The 26,388-nt window shown below is 39.3% G+C and overlaps 1 protein-coding gene across 4 annotated transcripts in view; it reads right to left on the bottom strand.

Moving 5' to 3' along the window:
- MOCOS (molybdenum cofactor sulfurase) overlaps nt 1-26,388 on the bottom strand; it is a 219,414-nt gene that overhangs the window by 144,126 nt on the left and 48,900 nt on the right. The window contains exon 2 of one of the 4 annotated variants that reach the window (XM_051610816.1): nt 9,357-9,407. The exons of 2 other annotated variants lie outside the window; for them this stretch is intronic. In XM_051610816.1, coding sequence (XP_051466776.1) covers nt 9,357-9,367 — 11 coding nt within the window. In that variant the 5' untranslated portion in view covers nt 9,368-9,407. Of the gene's footprint in view, nt 1-7,810; nt 7,909-9,356; nt 9,408-26,388 lie in introns of those variants that run through there. One more of the 4 variants, XM_051610815.1, reaches the window with a different exon arrangement.

Raw genomic sequence — 26,388 nt, forward strand, 5'->3', positions numbered from 1 at the left:
TAATCCTTTTAAAAAGTTGCCAAGAGAGCTTTGTATCTTCATGAATGCAGTTGAGCCAAAATGCCTTACTACTCTGAAGTAAATGCTAGTAGGGAAAGTCAATTAATTTTCAACCAAGCTTGGTGTCTCATTTAATAAATTTAATACACACATAATCAATAATGGGCTTTATATTTAATGATATATATAATCAAGTCATATATTTTGAGGGAGTAGTCAAATTATCTCACTCACCTAATCCATCAACCTGAATTAATAGTTTAGTTAGAACTAGACACTCCACATTGCCACTGGCAGCTTTGCAGAAGGTAAAGGCTACTGATTTGTTCAGCTACCTGAGGTACAAAGTGTCAACTGAAGTTAGACCAAAGGGATGCCCTCCACAGCTGCTGCCTGGCTGCCATTACCTCATGCAAGAAACCCCATGTTCCTTCTCGCCACCACCTCTTCGATTGTGCCTCTCAGCAGCAGCTCTCCAACAAAGGTACAGATGTTTATATTATACCATGTCCATTACAGTCTCCCAACATTCAGTTGATTTACACGGCTTTTCTTCCATGCTTCTAGGCTTTAAATACCTCTTGGTTTCTCCACTCTCTCAAATTTACCTTTTTGCAAACACCTGTAAAAAGCTGAACAGCAACTTAAATTGCTAGGTTTGGGTCCTTCCACACTTTAATTCCACTTGGTGCAAACATTGTAATTTCTACTTGGCAAGATCAAAATATTGGCAAGGAGTCCGTAATTTTCATGTTTTCAATCTGTATTCAAGTTTTTATTTAGATTGCTATCCTGGTTGGGACAGAATCATAAGCCAGCCAGTCAGGGCAGCTGACCCAAGCTGACTAGCAGGTGTCATGCACATGATAAAGGAGGATGTGTGATGAGGGGGGTCAGTTCTGTTTCTTGGGGCTCCTCCCTCTTGGCCTGCTGCTCCCTCTGCTACACCTGAGAACCAGGCTGAGTATAAGTTTATATACCTCATGTTGGTGTTTGTATTAGCTTTCTTATTTCATTAAATCTGTCTATATTTCAGCCCAAGGGGCTTCTCTCCTCTTCCTGATTCCCCTTCTTGGCAGGGGAGGGGTCGTTGGGTGGGAAAACAAACTGCTCCAGTTTAGCCTTGGTTGGGAACTAACTGAAGACAACTGTATATGAGCTTTCATAAATACTGTCAGTACAATGCTCTTCTAGCCAGTAGCTGATGTAGCTAAAAAAAGACTCTTTGTAAAACTTTAAGTATTTCCATTGTAAGAAGGTATTCAATTTGAAAACAGAAGCAAAGTTACCTATTCAACAGCACAAGCTTAATTAGCACTTTTTAAAGGCTACTTTTCAGCTGCACATTTATGTATAAAAATTATTTCTTACTATGAATTTTTTTCTATTCTTACAGTACTTAGATGCACAAATTCAGTTTGGACTTATACTCAGAGATGCTTAGCTTGAGCCTCAGAAATACCATCACACTATTTTCTGTTCTATAGAAAATCTAAAAAGATGTAACATAGTGCTGTTAAGGAATATGTTTTGTATGAATGGCAATTAAAAAATATAAAAAAATACTGCTAAGTCGAACACGATATTTTGACTTTTCTTGTTGTTAGAGGGTAACGCTTTTCATACCTGGCGTTTTAATCCTTTCCACATATAAGTGCAAGTGAGAATGGTAGACAGTGGCTGCATCTAGAACATTTCTGGGTAAGAGCGTTTTACTCTTCCTCATTTATTAAGTGTCATCTCCAGCTATCAAAGCAGTCAATTGAAAAACTCCCATCAACTTCAGTGAGGGATCCTCAGGTCTTGTAAACTGATCTGGCTGTTCTAGAGACCAGGTCCCGCGCCCTGCTTTTAGGCTTAACTTAATATGCAACAGTAGTTCTGCACACAACTTTAGCTATGTATATGGGGGGGGGGGGGGGGGAAGGAAGAGAAGATGTAGGTATCCTTATTTAAGACAATGCAGAAGGATACTGTGTAGATCACATGCTGCTTAACACACAACCCATATTTTTCTTAATGTGTCTTACTGGCAGAAGTGACAATTTAGCTTAACTATGTCTGTAAAGGGAATGCTGTGGATTAAGAAACTAAAAAGACAAGCCTTCGGAGTAGAAGAAGTCTTTACAAAATAAGATATAAAGTCTATTCAAACCAGCATGTCACAGCATGGTATTATATTCCTGTTGTCAAATCCCAATCCAACAAAAAGCAAACTCCAATCTATGATTTTTTATAAGAATCAAATGTATTTAGGCAGGAAAAAATAATCTACCAAGTATGTCTTCCTCCAGCAAAACATTAATTTAATGAAAAAAAACCCTTCTACAAATGTTGGGGCTTTTTTCTCTTACAACAGTGTTTTCAACAGGAATCTAAGCCATATCATCCCTGTGACCTGTGCAGCTAACCCAGCAGAGGTCTAGCAAATTGGAGGATTTGCCTATGGATTAATAACTGCATAAAGAAGAGCACTAGGATAAATCTTTACCATTCTGTTTCAAAGTTTGCCCAGGCCTCTTTTCTGTTTCTTCTCTCATACTGACAGTGCACAAATTTAAACAGGTAACTATGAAATAGGCACATGCTGCTCTATTATCTTCAGTGGTTATATCCACATAAAACTTGTTTTCTGACCATTCTACTCGGAAGGCACTCATTCAGCTTTCACAAGTGATTAGGATCTCACCCATTTACACTAATGCTGTGTAGACCAGCACTTAAATCAGCTCCCTGAACATATGAAATTAACAGTTAGCTGGAATGCACCTTATAAGCTCCACTTGGCCTAAGTAGGTGATAAAAAAGTCCCTCCCTTCCTATTTGAAAGCATTATTTTCTTTAGGCATTCATGGTTGGCCATCTGAATTGAAGCATTATAGCAATTACATTTATTCTCCTATGCACTGCCTAATTCATTGGAGATACATGGTGGAAACACCTTTTTGCTTGTAAAGGTCAAAGCTGGTCTTCACCAAATAAACTCCCTCTCTAATTTTGCAAAGCAGGGACCACAGCAGAATGCCTGGAGTTTCCATAGCACAACATCTTCAGAAGAGCAGGAACTCCTGAATGGCTACAAAATGAATTCCTGTAGGAAAAGATGCTTTGACGAACAAAGCTTATGAGAAGCACACACACTGACCGAAAGGTGTTGACCCTCATTACAAAGTGCACACCCAGAAGGCATTCAGAGTCACACTGGGCATAGTGACAGAGCAAACTAAAATTTAGGGTGGTATTATAGTACCACATACAGCCAGAAGAGCAAAACTGTGGGAAGGAATTACGAAAATCATAAAAACTGACACTGCAGGCTACCTGTTGGTAGAACAGTTTATTCTAACACACAAATGTAACTCCTCTCAGTGAGAGAAGTCCATGACTCCTATAACTTTCTAGATGTGGCAGAACCCCCTGGGTAACACTTTCCTTTGAAATTAAATAGATATTTTTCTGTGTAGAGAGGGGAGATCAATAGCTACATTATTTTAAAACCACTTTGTGGCTATTTTTTGTAACATCAGCCAGTTTCATTTACTCTGGTGTTTTAACAACTGCCAAATATTTGCAAAAAACTTGAGAATCCCAGGTTTTTTATTAATTAGGACAAAAATTACTGCAAATTTGTATCATTTATTCTTCAAATAAAAATTCAACACCTGTTATACAAGTCAATCAGGAAGAAATTGGAAAAAATAACCCATATTTTAGGCCACCATCTAATGAAGACTAGTGAGGACTAGGCAGCAAGCAGCTAATGAACAAACCATTCCAAACTGTATTTGCCAAATAAAAAACTACAAATGAATCTGAGTCACTTTGTAAATCATTCATGGATTAAAATTCAAAGTATTTTTGCAGAAAATCTTATGAGTCACCACAAAAAAGCTAAATTAATAGCGTAAGATATAGGAAGGTTTTGTACATGGACTAGCATAGCACCTCAGTTGCTGTCGAGGGCAACTTCAGAATGAGATGTCCTCATCACAGCATTTTTTTCACAAGATACACCAAATAACTAAGGTCACTGTATTTTCCCTTTCCAGACTCCTCTTACCTAGCACAGACCATAAGTTGTAGGCATACCCTGAGCAGAAACAAAGAATGCATCAAGACTGACATATCTGCAAGATTACACATAATGTAACGTTGCTTCCAAAGCTTTTTAAACATTATTCTTTGTTTAACTGTTTTTTAATGAAATTTGTTTCTAGATCAGCTTTGGCCTTTAAACTGTGTACTTCTGTGACCTCTCCAGCTATGGTGGGGTTTTTTTGTAAGGGTTTTGCAACAAGTTAAAAAAAACGAAAGCAAATTTTCTTCTGAAACAGTAGGTCATATACTGCATACACTGCCACCCTAGTCAGTCTCATTTCCCTGTTGGTGCTAGACAATGGATGTGTGTCAGTAAACTGTTTACAACCCATTTACAAAATGGATTTGCCAAAAAAAAAAATACAAAAAATAAAATAAAAGTTTTTAATAAGTCAGTAAGGTAACTTATTTGCATGTTTTTGATTGTAAGGTGCAAGTAACTAAGCATAGCTTCAAAAGCATAACCCAGCATTTCTCATACTGTCCATCAACAGTTAGCCTTATTGTGTGGTGCATCATTCAAACACAGACATACGGTCATTAGTTACTGAGTCTTCCATTACTTATTTAGTCTTTGCATCTTTACTTTGGGGTGGTGTTGGCTGGGAGTAAGGTAGGTTTGAGAGGCAGGAGGAGAGCAGCTGTGTAGATGAGTCTGTGCAACTTCCCTTGTACAGGGGGTAAGAGGGATTATGGCTTCTCTTCATTGACTCCAAGCAAGTACATTCCTGAGCTGTGCTGGGGATGAAAGCACAGCAGCTGTGACAACGTGTGCTGGTCCCAAATGCCCCACACAGCTAGAAATCTTCTCCCACCATTTTCTTTCTGGTGTTTAAGGACTTGCATATCTGATAAACCTGAACTCAATCACTGTTAGTTATGGTTATCAGACAATGGATTAAACAGTGTCTATAGCCTGTGAAGAGTATAGCTGCTAGTCTCCTTGGTAGGATGCAGACATCTTCCAAATCCTGAAGAACCATCTGATGGTTCCTACTCCAATTTCTGCTCTGAAACAAAGCCTTGATCCTAACCTTGCAACATATCAAACCAAAATGAAGATAGCTATATCAGTGATCACATGTGTATTGCTTACTACTTAATATTAACCTGTTCCTCTGGAAAAACTGCAAAATACAAGGTGAAAGGTGCTTTCACATCAAAAGGAGTCAGTTATATAAAATGAACCCATAGCAGTAGTGAAGTACTCTGATCCCACATGTCCAGAAGCTCAGAAACTGACTGTTTCTAGCATAACCACCTCTTCAATGTACTTCTACAGCCTGACTACAAAAAATCATTACACCTGTATCCAGAGCTTTCTTGCTCAATGGAAAAAAAATGACGGGATGATTTCTTGCATATAAAAGGTCTGTACAGTAAATTCACATTTACTTGGGAAACACTGAGGCCCTGAACCTACCTGAGAGGTACTCAGGTGCTTAATCAGGAATTAGATGATTTTGTGAATCTGGGCCTCAGTTACTGGGGACAGGGATTATGGCAAATGGTCATACATAACTAGGCCTTATTTCATCAAGGGTATGCTTTTGTCTGGAAATGGCATTAGATGATGCTGTTACTCTGAAACCACCTCAGTCTGCTTTCAAAATACAGAGGTCTTATGTGAATCTATTCATGTACTTCAGCAGCTTTTACTTTACATGGCATAGGTATCCCAGGCAAATTAGTCAAATCCTCAACAGCAATTTGCACTTTCCCTTGCTCAGGTGAAAATCCACAAGAGTAAAGTCTAGAAGACTGCTGGCCAGTGTTTATTTGCCATACATTTTTCATGTGGTATGATGGCCCAACTCAGCAGCATAGCTCTGATTTTGCTTTCTAGGAAGCACATTTAAGCATTTCACACAAAACCACAAAAACCTCCTATCAGTATGAAGGGCAGTGACAATAATATGAAGAACAGAGACAGTAATCCTTGGCACATGAGTTCTTGAAACCTGCCAGACTCTCAAATTTTGGTAGAACATCAGACTATCTGATCACTTGTGAGTTAGAAATAATACAATACCATGAATATTAGTGAAATCATCCTGGTGGCCATAATTACAGAAAGGTTTTCTGTTTGTTTCTTGAGCTGACCAAAGGATTCTCGGTGTCAGTGCATGCTGCTTGCTCTGAACCACCTTCATGTTTTGGCTCTAACAGCCCCAAGATTTCCCAGAAATTATGAATGGATGCCTGCACATATGGGAAACATAATTTTTGCAAGTCAAGTTGTTCTTCATTCACTTTAAATCCTGACAACTGTGCTTTCAGTGCTCCTGGCAGCTGAGGGAGAAGCTGTTCTACACATGATGGATGCAACAAGGCATAAATGGCTGTTGAGGGATACTCTTGGCTTGCCTTAAAACAGAACCTGGTTTCAATCTATGACAAACACATTAGGGAACAAGGAACAACAAAAACATTTTTAGAAGCTCACAAGTGGCATTTTTAGAATCATAAAATGAAAGCAGCTTAGGGGGAGCTTAAAACAACTTCAAACCCATAGCATCACAAAACCTCCATATAAATGCTATCACTTTACTAACTGAACAGAAAATATAATTAATATCATGAACCAGCCACTGCATATATGAGAGGGAGCTAAGGGAAATATTTTGTAACTCATTGCAATCCTTCCCATATTGTCTGAGGATGATACTGTTCAAAACAAAATGGACATGGAAATAAAGTAAAGCTCTTTAAAGTGCCCCATCAGTTAATTCTGATATAAATTAAAACTGCTATTGATTAGAAAGTTCACCCCAGATGAGGTATGTTAAGCAACCTTTCCTTTTGGCAATTTCTTCTGCCTAGCAGCAGCAAACCTAATGAAATCAAAAGTAACTTTAGTTACTTTTTAAAGTATACTAACAACCATAACTTCCTATGATCCTTCCACACTGCATCCTCATCCTGTAGAACTGCAAGGCAGAAAAAACGAGCCAAAAATATAGTAGCTGCCTTGGATTTTTCTTTTTCTCACTATCTAGTTGCTAGAAGACAGAAACCTGATCCAGGAGGCCAGAAAAACCAGATGTGAGATGGTTGGTCCTGTATGTGGGAAGAGATACCTATGTCCCATATATTCTGGGAAGCATTCTGAATAGCAAACACCATTGCTGTGAACCACTGCAACCTCAGTAAAGCAAATTACAATGGGTAAGGGGGAATACTTACGAACCTGTTTCTGACTTAGGAAAGCCATTTTTTCTTTGTGAAAAAAATTCAAGCCAGGGAAAGATTCTCAAAAATGAGCAGAGAACCACTGACACCTGTAGGATATTGCCATGCACAAGGTTACATGCTCTGCTCAGCGGAAACAAAGTACTCGGCATCTTGTGGGAAGCGCCCACAGATGACACCTTCAAAACAGTGATAAAGTTGACTTTTTAAGTTGAAGATTTTTTACAGAACAAAACCAGAAAATAAGGATGGCAAAACCTCATGATATTTGACCTCTTTGGAGGGTTATTTTAAATAGGATGATCAACAGTTAAGAACATTTGCAAACTTTCTGATTTCATCAAGCACCTTAAAAAACCAAGGCAAGCAACATGTTGCAGCTCACAACTGAAATCTGCATTGTAGAATTTCAGCACTGGAATTGACACCTACATGTGTCAAGCTTCAACAGTAGGATAACTGATTCTTCTTGATTACATATAGATTACATACAGATTCACAGAAATTACCAAACTCATACCTGGCTAACTTCACAGTACTGTCCATGTTCAGGCACCAACACAATTTTTTTTTCTCATTACAAGATTTCTTATATTTTGTTTTTGTTGAGAGGAGGGGTTAATCTTCTTGTTATTACTGGTAAATTTGCAGTCATTGCAGCTGAACTAATAGTTGTGACAACACTGATGCAACTCCTATCTGTGTATGAACATGCAGGGGCATGTGTGTTGCTGCATACTCACAGTTGCCTAAAAGGAAGCCCTTTGCCCTTGATTAACTTTCAACGAAAAAAATAATCTAGAATTTATTGCTGCTGGGATTCTGAAGTCCTGAAAGTGTATTAAAGCTAAAACAAAGACTGGGTACATGCATGCATTACCTTGTACATTGATGAAACCCTTTTGGGAAAAATGTAATTGAGTGAATAAATCTTACAGTAGACATGGATTTAACCTATAACCCTTTTGCATTAGTGAATCTAAGCATTCTACAAATTCATCAAAATTGGAAAGTTTTATTAATGGATGAAAAAAATATACTCCACAAAAACTACAAATCACAACAGCCCTGTGTTACTCTGCAGCATCACAACAGGCTACCTCTTGTGAAAGTGACCTCTTCTCAAATACAAACCAGGTGGGATGTGAGCAGTGGGATCTGATCAGAGATTCAGAGATCTACCAAAGTTTTTCTCCGCAGCCCTGGACTCAAATTCCAGCAGGATCAATTCAGATTTCATACCCACTAAGCAGGAGAACAGAATTCCAAGACATTTACTTTACAAAGGTTTTTCAGATAAAATCTAATGGCTTTTCTGCTCTGTGTACTTTTGAACTCTACCTATAATGTTTTCAGCACTATTTATGAAGATTTGTCACACCTCTGATGCTTTGATATTAGCTTTGGTAACATCTAATATCACGAGGAGCATAATGAAAAGTGCAGAATATATTTCATGAATATTTATTCAGAGTTCTAAAGACATTAATGATATGTATGTCTCTGCCCTTTGTACATTGCTTTCTGCAAACATCCCAGCAAATGTACAGTGAGTGTGAATGATTACAGAATGTTCTAGGAAAGTAAATACTGAACTTGTAAGTGCTATGTTCTAAAAGCCAAAGGCAGAAGCTTAACATGTACCCCATGTCTCATCAAAGGGTTCAAATTCTGAATTGCAAGATCTGAAAATGAATTGCTGGCAAGTGTTTGATCCAACAAGGATTTCAGGAGAAATTTTTTGGTGAATAACAAATCATGCTGAAGAAAAAACTAATTTTTGTGGGCAATTTCCAGAATAAAAGACATTACATTCCTAACAAAGAATAAAGAATTATGTTCTTTGCCCAGCTTACTGTCACCAGCTCACTAGGAATATAGCAAGAAATGGACACCAAAAGGCAATTTTTCTGCAGAAGCCAAATTTAAAAGACAATTAAATCCCAGGGGCATGTGTGAAAGTCCACCACAGTGCAGTACATATTTTTAGGTATTACAGATTCCAGTAAGTGTTTGTTCAATGTGACGGCAGCTGGAGATGAGTGCTCTGGTGTATCATTTCATACCTTGTTATCATCTGTCTAGACCATCTGGCTGCAACTCAACACTGCATGCCCCTAAAACAAAGGTAGATGCATGAATTGTCAAGAGATGCTATCAAACTAAGTTACCTACGACTATTAGCATGAGAGTGAAACAGGAAGTGGTCCACTGTAAGAAGCAGAAGGGCTCTTTCTAAATGCACTTTGCTTGTGATTCAAACACAATTACATGTGATGGGTACAAGATATTTTATATTGTTGCTGCTTATTCACATTATAGATCTCTTGGGCTCTTCTTCACTATGCATGATTTCTACACAAGTTTTTGAAAAGGGCAGGAATTGCATACATAGTTTCAAGCTTACAATTTAATTCTTATATTCTCCTGCCTTTTGAAACTCTGCCATTCCCCCGCATAACAATATTCTCATAGCGATATAAAATTAAAGGTGTTTTGACAGCCTTTTACACAAAACCTTCAAGAAAGCAAATACTTTTACTTAGCCCAAACAAAAGGCAAAATCTTGCTTTACTGAGATTGGGCAGCCATCAATCAGGCTTTCATGCAAGATGTGCAGATGTTGCCCACCAAGCCCAATGCTCATCACAGTACGTCTGGCACTGCACGTATTGCTACAAGTCTGAGTGGCTCAGCATAGCTTCGGCCACTTTGCTTCTGGCGCACAGTTCTGCCTACTCATTAGAGAGCTGCTATCAGGCTCACCAGAAAAGGGTTAGAACTGGGAATCAGCACTCAGTGATTCACACACGTCTCTTTCAAAATCGTTTAGACCATTGCCCCTGTAGAAAGTCTGCTGAGACTTCAGTATATCCTGGTTAGGTTCCTGCAGTTAGGGGCAGGAATCTAAGAGCCCTTAATTTGTTCCCCAAATTTTTTATCTTCCAAAAGAACTTAGCAGTACTTTTGTTAATCTTTTCATTTCTACTAGCCCAAAAATCAAAATAGTTATATTTTCAACAATACAGTTCCCTCTCAGCAGACACCAGAAGCAGTGAGATTCACTTAATGCACACATCTGTTCCAGTGTGTTGCACTTCCCAGGGAGCCTCCGAGGTCAGAGGGGTGTTTCTGCATGCTAGCAGGAGCAGGGCAATTTCTGTACGCTATCAAGACCTCCCTCTAAACCATTTACTCCTGCCTAAACAACCAATGCCATTTTTATTGTATTCACTGTATATTTCAGTTAGAGGTCTGATTATATTAAGGTGTCACATTTCTTGTAGTAATCCAGACACAAGAGCTTAATAAAAGAATATGGAAGTTATAAAGGTCTGTTTATACTTATTGTTAAGGTGCTGCTTCAAATTTAAGTTGGGATGCACTACTGCTGATATCCCACCTTTGTACCCCATAAAGATCTTCATACAGCTCTCTGAATACCTCTCTGAAAGCAGAACACTTAGAATGGTTGGTTATAAAGGAGATTCTGATGCGGCATGTCAGTTTTTCATCTGACAGATGTTGGGCAGAATCTTGAATTCTCTGCATGCAGCTACTGATTTATTTGTTTCTTTACTTGAAACAGGAAGGTTACTGCTTCCACTGCTGTCGTGTTCCCCTACTCACTCCCATTTGGCAGCTATTACAGAAAACTCCTGCAGAAACAGCTATCACTTCAAATCCTGTCTATTTTTCACTGGAAGCAGCAGATGTACCTATAACACTTCACTAAAGTTAGTAAGGAAGTGTTGACATGACATATCTGCTACAAGATCACTGCAGATTTATTGGGTGCTTAAGACAGCTCAGGAGAGTATTTAAGAATGTCTTTAACTCTCTGTGCTTACCCATTGCTTTTAATTTGCCTAATATTACATGCATACCTAAAAACCTTCTTGAACTGAGACATTACACAGTAAGCTCCTCACATTCATCCTCATTCTTCCTCAACCCCCACAAATTATGTAAATGTCTTAAATGTCATAAAAATTTAATAAGCAATTCAGTATTTATTCAGTGTTGAGCCATACTGATTAATTTTGTTTAACCACAGGTCAAGCAGCAAAATGGAAGCAGACTGTCACTCCTCTTTCTGCCAGCAGGCAGGCAGTCGAAGAGATGATGTTGAACAGACTTGTAATGGGTTTTGGCATGGCCTTTCTTGTTTGTTTCTTTATTTGCATGGATGTTCTGTTTTGGAAGTCTCTGAGTAACACTTACAGGTAGAGAGGGTCTAGATAAGAAAAGCTACTTTGTTTATAATATTCCTTCAATTTGCAGTGCAGATGTCCTCTAAGATCTCCAAGCCTACATGTTTCTTTAAATGTAATTTTCAGAGTTAATTTTTATAAAAATAATGCCCATTACCAACTTCTAATGAGATATTTATATTTCATAGTATCAATAATACAAAATATTATAATTAACAAAATTGTTATTGCACAAGAAGCTCTGCTTACCCACAGGATCTCATTGTGAGAGATGCTGTATGCACTAATTACAAACTAAATTCCTCAAAGGGCTTCAGGATGGCTCTGATCACCTTCCAATTCCCAGGAAAGCCCGCGTGTGTTGCAGAATCAGCAAGGGTCTACAGCACAGCCTTCAAAATACTTTACAATGAGGCAAACTGCATCAAGCAGAATCAAAGAGAAATCTTGTTTTGCTTAGATACATGCTTGTGTGTATGCACAGAGACAAAAAAGATCTTAAGCTAGGGAGAAGCACATGTAAATAAAAAGAAATTACTCCAGAGTATTTGTAAAGCTTTACAAGATCTGAAAAGCTATGCAAAGGAATGGTTTCTATGTGCTCCCCAGACAAAGCTAATTGACCATCAATTTAAGAGAAACACACTCTTGTGACATCCACTATATTCAGTGCATAAGACTTCATATGGACACATGGAGATCATTTGTGGCTCTATTGTCCTTACTGTTCTCATGAGGATTAAGCTTATTGTTATTCTTAGATACTGCTCAGCAACACTACAAAGGAAGAAAAAACCATACATCTGCCACAAAGCTGCATTCCTTTATGGTCAACCAAGGTACTATTATTTCACTCTGAATGAGAAACCAGAGGGTTTGCTTTTAAGTCATGATTCACAGGTACTAAAAGTGCTTATTTATTTTGTACAATAACTCAATTGTACCTAATTGAGTACCTAATTAGCATTTGTACCTAGTATATTGAATAACAACTGAAGAAGCAGGGAATCAAAACAGTAGTGGGTGTTTTTTTTTTTGTCTCCCCTACATATCTCTTTTTCCCTTTTGCTTTTGCAGAATATGTGGTAACTGATGCTCAGAAACCCAGGTCGGAAAACTTGCACACACTCTATTTCTCTTGCACACACACTGTTATCTACAGCAAACAAGATACACTGCACTCTGATCCTTTACTATTCTTAGAAAGCTACAATCCACAGTCCTTACAAAGCCTAAAATCTGCACGGGTGGTAACATTTAGATGTATATGCTACTAAGAGTCATATGCCAGATTCTGCTAATTGACTCTCTTGCTAAATTTGTGCCAAATAAAGACTACTAAAATAATAAAAAGTTGTCAAGTGTGAGCATTTATTTTTCTTAGGTTTTGTCCCAAACAAATTACCAGTATCGTTTTGTGTCAAACATCAAAAGAAGTGTGGTCAGCAGGGTGAGGGAGACCATTCTCCCCCTCTGCTCTTGTGAGGACCCACCTGGAGTACTGTGTACAGCTCTGGAGCCCTCAGCACAGAAGAGACATGGAGCTGTTGAAGAAGGTCCAGAGAAGGGCCATGAAGATGATCAAAGGGCTATGAAGACAGGCTGAAGTAGTTGGGGCTGTTCAGCCTGGAGAAGAGAAGTCTCCAGGGAGACCTAATAGTGGCCTTCCAGTACCTGAAGGAGCCCCCAGAAAAGCTGGGGAGGGACTTTTCACCAAAGAGGGTAGTGATAGGACAAGGGGTAATGGTTTTTAACTGAAAGAGGGGAGATTTAGGTTAGACATCAGGAAGAAATTCTTCACAGTGAGGGTAGGAGGGCACTGGAATAGGTTGCCCAGGGAACTTGTGGAAGCCCCCTCTCTGGAGGTGTTTAAGAAAAATCAACCCATCAACCAATTGATAACTGCTTTTAATCCATCTGAGCTTCAACTAAAGTATATTTCCACAACTTACTATAATGTTCCAAGGCATGCCTCTTTCTATTGGTCCACAAGGGCAAAGTTTCTATTATAACATGTCTTCCTTAGTATGATCTCCTCTGCCTTTGGCATGACTACCTTGTTCCACGCCCCACTATTCCAAATTCTACTGCAAGAAACAGCTTCCTTCTTCGGCAGTTTGACCAACTTGCTGCCACCAAGTAGCTCTTCCCCATCTCGACTCAATCAAAAAGAACATTTTGTTCTCAAGGCTCATTGGGGTCTTGTTACTTAACGTTTCTTACTCACTGTCAAGGTTTTGACACATGAATCTCTGCTACAAACCTCACGACTTCCTCGTGCATTTTCAAATGGTCCTATTTCTGCTCTAGAAAAACCTTGTAGCAAACATCAATTAATGGAATATCCACTTACGCATACTTGATTACAAATGTCCCTTGCTGCATTCCACCTCTGCTACTCCCCAGAATAAACATTCTTTCAGCAAGTGGGACAGTGGCACTGTTCCTTTTCTTTTTGATCTCTCTTGTCTACTGGGCCTACTCTGCTCCCTTGAACATCTACGCCCACCTGTGGTCCCTGCCCTTAAACCTAGATAATAATTTTTTTCTGGAAAAAGTCTACATTCCCCAGACACTACCTAACACACCAAGTACCTCAGTATGCATCAGGTATTTTATGAACTATCACAACACAAACAAAAAGTGAGCATGAGAAACATTTGTACCCTAAATGTTTGAATGCAAACCAAAAAGCACATAAAACATGAAGATTCTGGATGCCTGATTTGGTAGCACCTCTGAAATTCAGGTTCAAGCAACATACCTCTAGCACCTACTAAAGTTGGTAACAGCTTAAAACATTTAACTGTTTTCTAATAAATATTTTAAACTTATTTTACTTTAACTGATAATTTTATTGATGTGATTCATCCAAGAAATCACATAGAGAACGTGTGAAAATGTAGATCTTCTCTCTTCACATGACTATATTAAGCCTGGTTCTGTCAGCAGTAGAATCTGAAATGTTTCAGAATCAGCATGATGATAAAGAGGTACTTATTAGTACCTACAAAAGAAAATAAAACTACCCAGAGACCTACAATTTTAAACCATGAAACTTACCTACCTCATCTACTTTTTGTTCTCAATATCAGAAAGCAAGAAAGTATACTAGCGGACACCACCAGAAACTATTAAGATAAATTATTATAAAAGAATTCAACATTAATAAAACAAGAGTAACTGACCAAAAAACACACATATCCACACAAAAGGAAAATGTTCAGTAAAGAAGCTTCATTTTGAGACTATAGCACAGTGGTTTCAAATGAGGTATTATTTTCTTTGGAACTAACAACTAATTAACTAAAATAAGACCTTCACAGTGGAAAAAAGCTTACTAATGATAAATTATTGTAATATAAAAGTAACCAGATTAAAAGAATACTCCATTAAAAAAGACAATTTTTTCTGATAAGACAAAAACATCATCTGAAGATACACTCTGCAGTACACAAAATCACATCTTCCAGGAAGCCTCTGAAATGCTAAGGTATTATTTCTAGATACTAAATGTAATTAAAGTACAACAACTTGAAGTGCAGTCTAAGCTGGAGTAATCAATAGTGCATCAACTCCATGCTCAAAATAGCAGGTCACTGTTACCAGGGATTAGCAGGTATTACATCTGGGAAAAAGTAAGAAGAACATTTACAAATAAAAAATATATGATGGACCAAATTCCATAGCCTTTACAAATTTCAGAGTCAGGCAAATCCTGTACAAGAGTAACTGAGCACTTTGTTGCTGAGTGAGGCCAAGGTAATCTTGCCAAATGTACTGCTACCCCCAGCAGCTTGGTTAGCTCTATAAAGTTTCCCTAATCAACTAACATTCCTTTTCAGACAAAGACATAAATTTACAAAAGGGAATATGGGGAAGCAGGATGCCCCGGCAGCCAAGAAGGCAAGCAGTGTCCTGGGCTGGATTACTAGAAGCACAGCCCATTATCCTGCCTCCTTTACTATGCCATCATTAGAACACATCAGGAGTACTGCAGTTTTGGGACACCTGCACAGGCAGGATTGTTCAGCTAGTTCAGTGGAGAGACACCAAAGTGGAGCAAGTGCTCCACAGGGAGAGGTTTTCAGACTGGAAGTAACGGCTTTGGGGGATCTAATAGCAGCCTTCCACTACCTGTCAGGAGCCCATCAAGAAAACAGAGCCAGGCTCTTCACAGTGATACGGCAGGAAGATGTTGGGCTAAAGATATCAAAAGAAATGAGAGAGGATCCAACTGGATAGGAGAAAAAGGTTTTTCATCATGAGGACAGTAAAGCAAGGAAATGGGCTGTGGAGAGGCATTGTGTAGTCTGGAGTTCTTAGAGGTTTTCAAATGGGTATGGCTTTCAAGAACTGGATAAAGCCCTGAGCAACCTGGTTTTATAGCTTGCCTTGCTTCAAGAAGGAATTTGGACTAGAGGCCTCCTGAGATCCTTTCCAACCTGAAATCTTACAATTCTAATAAGAAGTCAACATAAGATTTCTTCATTTCCGCCTTATCTCTTCCTCCTCAGTACAGATCCCATTGTTTTCACCATGTACCAAACACCTTCTCCTTACATTCTCCAGTTGAGCTTACTTAGGTTACCAGAACATAAAACAAGTCATAAATGAAAAACAAAAACCAAAGACCTCCATGCTGCTCTACTTTGTGTTTGTGCAATCAAAAAATAAAGCCTGCTTAAAAGAAATATATCTACTCTGAACAGCAGTTAAACATGTGCCTAGTTTTAAATGTGGGCTTATGCCCCACAAGAGCAGAGGCTTGCAATTTTAAGTGATGCTTCTATGTTATTCCAGATAGCAAGAGATAAAAGGAATTATTTTCTGGAGTGGACACCTGACACTACTTACCAGAGGGCAATTTAAGCAGGCTAACAGGAGCTCATTAAAATTTGCCTGTATTTGTGTGGGCCTTTCTGACATCCTACAGGAGAAAAGAGAAGGTCAGTGGATATTGTATTCCACTGGAGCCTTCCAAAACAAAGGATTTAAAATAATAATTCTGTCAACCTCCTTCCGTTCTGATGGCTTCGCCTCTGTCGTCCAAGGAAAATCATAGAATAGAATCATAGAATCCTAGGGGTTGGAAGGGACCTCCAAAGATCATCTAGTCCAACCCCCCTGCCAGAGCAGGGTCACCTAGAGTACATCACACAGGAAGGCGTCCAGGCGGGTTTTGAATGTCTCCAGCGAAGGAGACTCCACAACCTCTCTGGGCAGCCTGTTCCAGTGCTCTGTCACTCTCACAGTAAAAAAATTTTTCCTGATATTCCTCTTAAACCTCCTATGCTCCAACTTGTATCCATTACTCCTTGTCCTATCACTGGTCATCACCGAAAAAAGCTTAACTCCATCGTCTTGACACTCACCCTTTACATATTTGTAAACATTGATGAGGTCCCCCCTCAGTCTCCTTTTCTCCAAACTAAAGAGACCCAGCTCCCTCAGCCTTTCCTCATAAGGGAGATGCTCAACTCCCTTAATCATCCTTGTGGCTCTGCGCTGGACTCTTTCAAGCACTTCCCTGTCCTTCTTGAACTGAGGGGCCCAGAACTGGACACAATATTCCAGATGTGGCCTCACCAATGCAGAATAGAGGGGGAGGAGAACCTCTCTTGACCTACTAACCACACCCTTTCTAATACACCCCAGGATGCCATTGGCCTTCTTAGCCACAAGGGCACACTGCTGACTCATGGTCATCCTCCTGTCTACCATGACCCCCAGGTCCCTTTCACCTACACTGCTCTCCAGCAGGTCAGCCCCCAACCTGTACTGGTGCATGGCGTTTTTCTTCCCCAAATGCAAAACTCTACACTTGCTCTTGTTAAACTTCATCAGGTTTTTCCCCGCCCAAGTCTCCAGCCTGTCTAAGTCTCTCTGAATGGCAGCAGAGCCTTCTGGTGTGTCAGCCACTCCTCCCAGCTTGGTGTCATCAGCAAACTTGCTGAGGGTACATTCTGTGCCCTCATCCAGGTCATTGATGAAGATATTGAACAACACCGGTCCAAGTACCGACCCCTGAGGGACTCCACTAGTCACAGGCCTCCAACTAGATTTTGCCCCATTGACTACAACTCTCTGACTTCTTCCTTTCAACCAGTTCTTGATCCACCTCACTGCCTGATCATCAAACCCATACTTGATCAACTTATCTACAAGGATGCTGTGGGAGACGGTGTCAAATGCTTTACTGAAATCAAGATAGGGTTCAAAATAAAGTTTTCTATAGCATGAGATTTGTGTGTGAGTTTATCTCTCTTTTTTCAGTCAGTCCCTCAGTGGAAATAATTATTTTGAACTAATAAAACAATGAAGAATGTCTCATACCAATCTATATTTTGGACAATAGATTTTCAATGCATTTTTTCCCCAGTTTCCCAGATTTCCTGGTATCACCTTTGTGTATGAGTATTAGATTAATGCTTGTAAAAATTTGGGTCCAGATATAAATATAATGGTAATTTTGCATGTGCAAGATGAGGACTTCTAGTAGCAAATGAATTTTTAAATACAGACCATTAAATATTTGCAGGAGCCAGAAGGGCTTGTCACTTCATGTAGTTTGAGGACAGATTACAAGTTCCAATCCTAATCAGTCTCTGATATACAATTTTCATGGTTTTTAACCCTACTTCAGGGTGAAAACAAAAGTTTTGACTGCACTTTGTGTGGGTTTTGTGAGACAGCTTATTGCTGCTCAAACATAGAAAGCACTCGACTGATCTGAACTCCTAGTATAATTCAAAAATTTCCTGGCTAATTATGCTTTTGCAAATGCAGAAAATGTGCGTGATGAGTTCTAAAGACATTAATTTGCAGTTTTATTCCACTGATAGCTTATTGATTAGGGAAATCTTTTACAACCACTAAAAAAACCTCTGTATCTGCATGCAGGAGAAGGTCCTATAAGAAATATTGTGTGTTCTTCTAATACAACTAAGAGGGAAGCACCCAGGAAAATAGCAAGCTATATTAAGGAAAACATTACAAGAGATGGCACGTGAAAAGATCTTTTTGTAAAAATGTCTACAGCAAACATCATATATTGTTACTCTCCAAGTCACCTCCAGTTTATAGCTCAGACTGTTGTACAATCCCTAGGAAAATGTACTTTGATCAATTAATCTACTTTTATTTAAAGTATTCATCCAATCAAGTATTCATGTGTTTAAATATATCAGTTTTTAGACTTATAAATGCTATTTAAGTGCAGCATCACTATAGGTGGAAATCATGTGGCTCCAATCCTCAAGGCAAGCACAGGTTGTTGGAAATAATCCCTACTGAAAGCAGGCACAATTGAGGATGTGGCTTTAGTTTGCACAGGTAAGCAAGAGGCAAAGGGATTTTTCAAACATTCCTCTTGTGAGGATGTTTTATGAAATGTTCACATTAGCAGAGTAAGCTGTGTCTTCTGAGTTTCGAGAAAGTTTGACTAAAGAAGACAGTTTGGCTATACACATTTTTACATTTTTATTATATTATTTACCTTTCTTTTCATGGTGTCAAAGAAATTTTCTACACTTATAGAGACATCTTGACATGGCAACAAAGTCCAAAACACTAAAAACCTCCTTTGATTTCACCTTGAGGTAGAGCAGGGTAAAGGACCAAATATTCCTCCAAAGGCTTTGGGAGCTGGACTTGCTGGGAGATTCAGGAACATAGGATCTCACAGAGAAGTTCAGCACAGAGAAGCAACATGTCTTTCTTTAGCAACTTTGGCTGTGTAGTGGTTATCAAGGATATGTGCTTATTTAAAAAAGTGGTGTCAATGCAACCAAAAGGTTGCAATAACAACAATACGCATTGAATACTAATGTGTTAAAAGTTTAACATTACAAAATGCCATTCCACTGTCTTCTGCTGTAGCTTACCTTTAATCAACACCTCTGCTTACCCATGTTTAACTAATTGGTAGTCATATTCAGACATGTCAGCAAGAAATATGATTACTTGAAAGAAAGCACATTTGTATAACATTAAATCAACAACTAATTAATGTAGCAAATAACCACCACATTTTCATTCTAATCATGTAATCATTCTAAGTGTATTAGTTAAAGCAACAGACAATTTTATTACACAGATATATCTCTGTTTTGATTATGTCGTTAAAACATGACTGTACAGCTGCCTGTTTCATGTATTAGAATATTCAACTGTCTAATATAATGTTCTTCCACCTGTTTGGGTTATGTTTTTCATTTGGTGGAGCTTTAAGATGTACTCAAAATTTCATGAACACTAGCTGATAAAGGAAGAGAACAAGACATATTGATGGAAGACAGTAATGCAGTACCACAGCATGCTCATGCATAATACGGACAGCCATTTATTTCCCTCAAGTAATAATAAGGAGGTTCTTAAAAATGCTAAGATGTGTTATTGTGCCTGTAGAGCTGGTTTAGCACATGTATATATAGCCAAAAGGGTCCTGCAAAACTTCCACAGCAACCAAACAGGCCAAACCATTATGAGTCCCAGACACTACCGGGTATGGCCATCTACTCCCAAAGAACAAGATAGACTTGCCTCTTTGTGGTACTTAAGAGTAGTGAGACTCACTGGTAAATGAGTAAAGCCTGGTAAACCTCTTTTACTTGTCCAGAACATCAAGACTGTCTAAACTTACGTCAAAGCATCTCCACTTCTCCAAGTTGCTCAGAACTGTGGGCATCTGCCTACTACCCACTCCCTATCCAGAGGGATATACCATTCCCCTCCTACTCAGCAGTGGCATTACCCACAACACAGGATAGCACCCACACTCTCAAGCAAGAAAGAAAATACAAATCTAAATTTCAGCCTGCCCAGGCTGCCAAAGCAATAGAGCCATGGAAGGAAATGTTCCAAATGAGCACCTAAGTACCTTTCACATCACAGTGACACTTCCATTTCTTTGGTACTATCTGGAACTCTAGCCCTAGAAGCATCACAAGGCAATCAGGAGTTAAACAGATTAGAAGAGGCCTTCCTAACACAAGGTCTTACAAAACTAGAGTAAAATATAGCTAAACCCATCATTACAAATCAAGTGCTTGACCAGGATACATTTTCTCCTCAACCCAACTATTCCTGACTTTGCTCATTAGAAGCTTTTTGTAAAGCAATTGCTGCATGCTTTGTATAAAGTTTCTGTCAATGGCAAAAATTCTCTTCACCATTTTATAAAATCTTTGAATGTTCTTTACTTATGGTATTAAACCACCACACTGCCTCTAACTTCTAAAAAAGAATAGAATCAGCTAGCTAAGTGAAAAATAGTCATGTTTTATGACCTTGCCTGTGGACACATTGCTGCGTTAACATAGGGTGACCACCATGTGTACAAAAAGAAGAACCCAGAACATTTCCTCTGTTGGCTTTACCAACACTTTAAATGCTTAGCCATTAAATACTTGTTGAAAATACAAATAGGTTCATTTCTGATGGTACATTGGCAGGGTCTCTTAAGATTTCTTTGATTCTTGCCAGAGAGCCTAAGGGGCTGAGAAGCCATGGTGAGGTGACAGCCTCAAAATCTGGTCTATTGAGTTCAAATTCACTTTCACAATGCTGAAACAAAAAGAATAAGTTTTCAATTTTTTTCAAGTGCCTAATTAAATTTCCTGCACATACAATTTCAAAACATTCTGCTTTTGGAGAACTCAGCTACTCACCCAGTGTCAGTCAGATTCATGACAGGCAGCATTTCTACTGCCTGTGAAGAAGAACAAAGGGAAAGAACAAAGAGGCAAAATAAAGGTAGAACCACTATAGAATGGTCATCAGCACCCTTTCTGTGGCACTGTCTTTTTCTCCAGCCAATAAGAATTTCCAGGCTATTAGGAAGCAATTCTCCCTAATAGGTGGTTTTCATGTTTCTGTCAGGATGAAATTTTCTTCTGTGCAAACAGAAACAGTCAATTCAACTACTAACAACCGCTAAAAACACAGTAAAAAGAATGAAACTGTATGGGAAAAAGAAACACAAACAACAACAAAATGCTCATTGTTTGATGTGTTTGTGGTTAAATGACACATCACCACACAATGGATTGAGTAGACCAAGGATACTGAGCACAGACAGAGACGTCAATATCTGTCCAAAGTAATTTTCATTTGACACGAGACATGATAGTTCAGTGGGACTGAATTGTCAAGTACCTAACAGTATTACCGAGACCTTGTAGTCATGCCTACCAGGTAAGCTGTTCCAATGAAAGAATCACAGAATGGTTTGGGTTGGAAGGGACCTTAAAAATCATCTAGTTGAACCCCCATGCATGGGCAGGGACACCTCCCACTAGATCAGGTTGCTCAAAGCCCCATCCAGTCTGGCCCTGAACACTTCCAGGGATGAAATATTCACAACTTCGCTGGACAACCTGATCCACTGTCTCAACACCTTCACAGGAAAAAAAGTCCTTCTAATATCTAAACTGAATCTCCCCTCTTCCTGTTTACAGCCATTACCCCTTGTGTTATTGCTACACACCCTGGTAAAAAGCCCCTCCCAGGCTTTCCTGTAGGCCTCTTCTGGTACTGGAAAGCCACTACAAGGTCTTCCCAGAACATTCTACTCTCCAGCTTGAAGAACCCTAACTCTCTCTTGTCCTCACAGGAGAGGCGCTCCAGCCCTTTGATCATCTTCATGGCCCTCCTCTGGACTCACTCCAACAGATCCATGTCTTTATTGTGTCGGGAGCTCCATAACTGGACACAGTACTCCATGTGGGGTCTCATGAGAGCAGAGTAAAGGGAGAGAGAATCGCCTCCCTTGACCTACTGGCCACGCTTCTTTGGATGCAGCCCAGGACATGTTTGTCTTTCTGGGCTGCAAGTGCACATTGCTGGCTCATGTTGAGCTTCTCATCAACCAACAACCCCAGGTCCTTCCCCTCAAGGCTGTTCTCAATCCACCCAACCTGTATTTGTGCTTGTGATTGCCCCAACGCAGATGCAGGACCTTGCACTTAGCCTTACTGAACTTCATGAGGTTGGCATGGGCCCGCCTCTGAAGCCTGTCAAGGTCCCTCTGGATGGCCTCCCTTCCCTCCAGCAGGTCAATCACACTACACAGCTTGGTGCTGTCAGCAAACTTGCCAAGGGACCACTTCATCCCACCATCCATGTCACCAACAAGACAGCACCAGTCCTTGCAGAACACTACTCATCACTGGTCTCCACTTGGATACTGAGCTGTTGGCAACAACTCTCAGTTCAAAACCCACTGCCAGGTACCTTGCTTTTTACCAAGGAAACGCAAGTGATGAACTCGTGGAAACCAACTCATTCATTTAACTATGAATGATACCACTAAATACAGAAAGGTGTTATTAAAATTTTAAAATAACCTACCTGACCCAAGAGTTCATAAGACAGAGGTCACTGTATGCTGGAAGAGTATAGAAGGAAAGCATCACAAAATTATTCCCTTATTCTTCCCTAGGTGTCTGCTATCGATACTGAGCCAAAGTCTTATGCTAACATTAAAGTGTGGGTCTAGGACTCAGATAATCAAATTTTGGGCGAATGGTGCAGCTTTCATTTCCTATGCGCCTTTGAACAAACCACATCTTATCTCTACTTTCCACCAAACATACCTGGGAACTACTCAATTATCAGCATCATACTCTCTATCTGATGAATAGAGAGTATATTAATGTTTACAGTAGCAAAGCTCCCATCTCCAGATCCAAGTATTACAGATCTATGTCTGCAATAGAAATCATTGACACCTTCTCTGTTTTTAAGCAGCCATATTTTAAGCCACATGTAAATATAAAATTCTAGTGCAAAGTGTGCTTAATCTGAAAAGTTTGGTCTCAGTAACATGTCCCTAAGATGGGAATATTCAGACATACTTTCTTTTTTCTCTATTTTACGTATACTATTTACCAAAGTGTAGGTCTCGTCTTACTGATGCTCAGTTTTGGTGGAGACATTTCCAACACATATCTTAACATATCAACATTTATAAGACACCTTACATTTTATACTGCTACAAGAGTATGATTACTATAAATAAACTGGTTTTCTCCTACTAAGGTGCTTCCAGCTCTAAGCAAACCTGAAAAAAACCTGAAAAAAAATATAAAAAATTTGGGCCAATACTGTTTAACATCTTCACCAGTGCTCTGGAGAACAAGGTGGAATGCACCCTCAGCAAAGCTCATGAATGATATCATAGCAGAGAGTCTGGCTGATATATCAGAAGGCAGAGCTGCCATTCAAAGGGACCCTGACATACTGAGGATACAGGCTGACAAGCCTCACAAAGTTCAGAGATAAATTAGTTCTGCTCCTGAGCTGGAACAACACAGTGAATCAGCACAGACTGAGGACAAACTGACCTAGGCAGTAGCTCTACCAGAAAACTTTTCTGGCAGAAAAGTTGAATATTAGCAACCAGGGCACTCCTGTGCCAATGAATGCCAACCACATACTGGATATTACTAGTAATAGCATGGATAACAGGTCCAGTGATTATTCCTATTGCCCAGCACTCAAAATGCGTCTGAAAGACTGTCTAGTTTTGAGATTTTGGTGTAAGAGAGATCTGTAAACTAGAGTGAGTTCAGCAGTGGTCCACTAAAATGACCAGGAGGTTGAAGCACATGCCCTGTGAAGAGAGACTTGAAGGACAGCGTTTGTTCAGCCTGGAGGAGGCTTCAGGGGACTTCATTACTGCAGTCAGTTACCAAAGAGAGGGGAGTTTTAGGTAAGACAGAGACAGACTCTTCTCTGGCATACACAGATAAGAGGCAACAATAACAGCTGCAGCATGTAAAATTTGATAAACCTAAGGAAGAATGTCTTCCCTATGAACACAGTCAATCACCACAACAGCTTTCCCAGGGAGGCTGTGTAATCTCCATCCATGGAGATACTAAAAGCTCAACTGGACACAACTATAAGCAACCTGACCTAGCTTCAAAGCTAGCTCTGTTTTGAGACCAAATGGATTCCAGAGGTCCCTTCCAACCCAAATTATTGTATGACTCTGTATTTCAAAAGTGAAACTATGCAAAATCATTACAAAATGCTATAAGAAGATGGGACATTCCTGCTGTTTTGTAGAAGAGCAAGTGAAACTGAACACAATTCTGGGAGGCAGAGGAGAGGGAGAAGAAAGGTATATCAGAAATTGGAATTCCAACATAATGCTAAAAAAAGATGGAAGGAGAAAAAACCGAAGAGGTGTTGGAGAAGAAACAAGTTACGAAACCAACAGAATTCTTGCCAACTAACAACCTCTGACTAGAGGACAACTAAGAGGACACAAGAGCCAGTTGAATGGGGGAAGCTTACAGAAAACCAGTTTCTTCTGTGCTTAGGGCTTTAAAAGTCAATAGGGTCAGTTTAAAATTGATCCATTGTCATTTTATAGACAGTGAGCGAAAAGACCGCTGGGTGGATGTAATGTGATCACAGCTGTTCAGTCCCATGAGCAGCATGAGGCTGCATTCTGCAATAGCTGGAAGCAGCAGGTAGCCTCTTGATGGAAACCCTACTAAGAGGAAATTGCCACTGTTGATCTTCATGCTGCTATTGGATTCAATGGCAATTCTTACTGCATAAATGACTGCAAGATCATAGCCTACATTAAACCAGCGTTAACATAGAGAAACTTGTTTTAACTTCAGAAGTCCCAGTGGTTTCTAACCAACAGGAGCTCTGTATCAATGGGCAAATTTGGCTCCCAGTTTACTGCTGCATTACCTAGTTGCTGTTGTAAAAAGGAGGAAACAAAAAAAAGGAAAAGACATATGCCCTCATGGATATATATCTGATTCAGTGATGACCTTTTATTCTGATAAACTGCTGATTTTTCAAATACTGGAAACAATGTATTTATCACATGGAAACGGACGGATGTGTCGACAATGTCCTTTTAAAAACCATCTGTACTAGCCAAATGTCAAAGTCTGTTATTTCATTTTGAATGGATTTATCCAATTCTCTTGCAAGTCAGTGCACAGGCTGACCTTAGGCAGGAACTGCAATAAGGAAGCCTGGGCAAAGGAGCCTGAGAACAAGCACATACCTAGTGAAGTACCAAAGGTGCATTAAATTCATAACTCTCCCGCACAACAGAAACATGTAAACAGATCTCTAACAAATATTCTACTAATATCCTGTATTAGTCAGCATTCTAGGCCCTTTGCTGTTGCTTTTCTTATTTGCAGCAATGGAAAGGAGAAAACTATTCATGTTGGCCCATGCCACTCTCTCTTTGAGGGACATTCAACTGCACACATAGTACTTGGAGCTTCCTTTGATGTATCTAGTCATCTGATAAATGGGAGCATTTCCTCTCTTCCTACATGGAAATTTGAAATTAACTCTCTGTTTTCTTAAGTCTTCTTTCAACATCAAAGAAGGTGACAGTTCTCATGACATGTCTTTGGACATATTGTTCTGACATTGGGAGTAGAAGAAAAAAAAAGTGAGAAATTTTGCTGTTCATTAGATTATTTTTTTTTGCCCCTCTTGTGTCTGTTCCAACACTATCCTTGAGGGAAAACATCTGTTACCTGACCAATAGTTCTCCTTCCTTGCTTAGATCCTGTTTCCCTCTGGAATATCCTTCATTTTGCTGCACTGGCATTTTAGATGCCCTTTATTCTCTCCTTTCAATATGTTTATGTTTTACCTACACAGGCTTCTTTTTGACTTTCATTCTAAAGACGTATCAAATAAAGTGCAGTGTAATGTCTTCTTAGGGACAAGATCTGAGAGGAATGCATGTACATACACTGTATGCAAGTTGTGCGTTTCTTTTATGCAAGAAGAGCTCATTCCACCCTTTACATGGGCACATATTTACAGATACTTTGCTCTATTTTTTATCCAAACTTAAAACCTCCTTCAAAAATAATCACAAAAG

This window comes from Apus apus, chromosome 2, assembly GCF_020740795.1.
Source record: "Apus apus isolate bApuApu2 chromosome 2, bApuApu2.pri.cur, whole genome shotgun sequence".
NCBI classification, from domain to species: Eukaryota; Metazoa; Chordata; class Aves; order Apodiformes; family Apodidae; genus Apus; species Apus apus.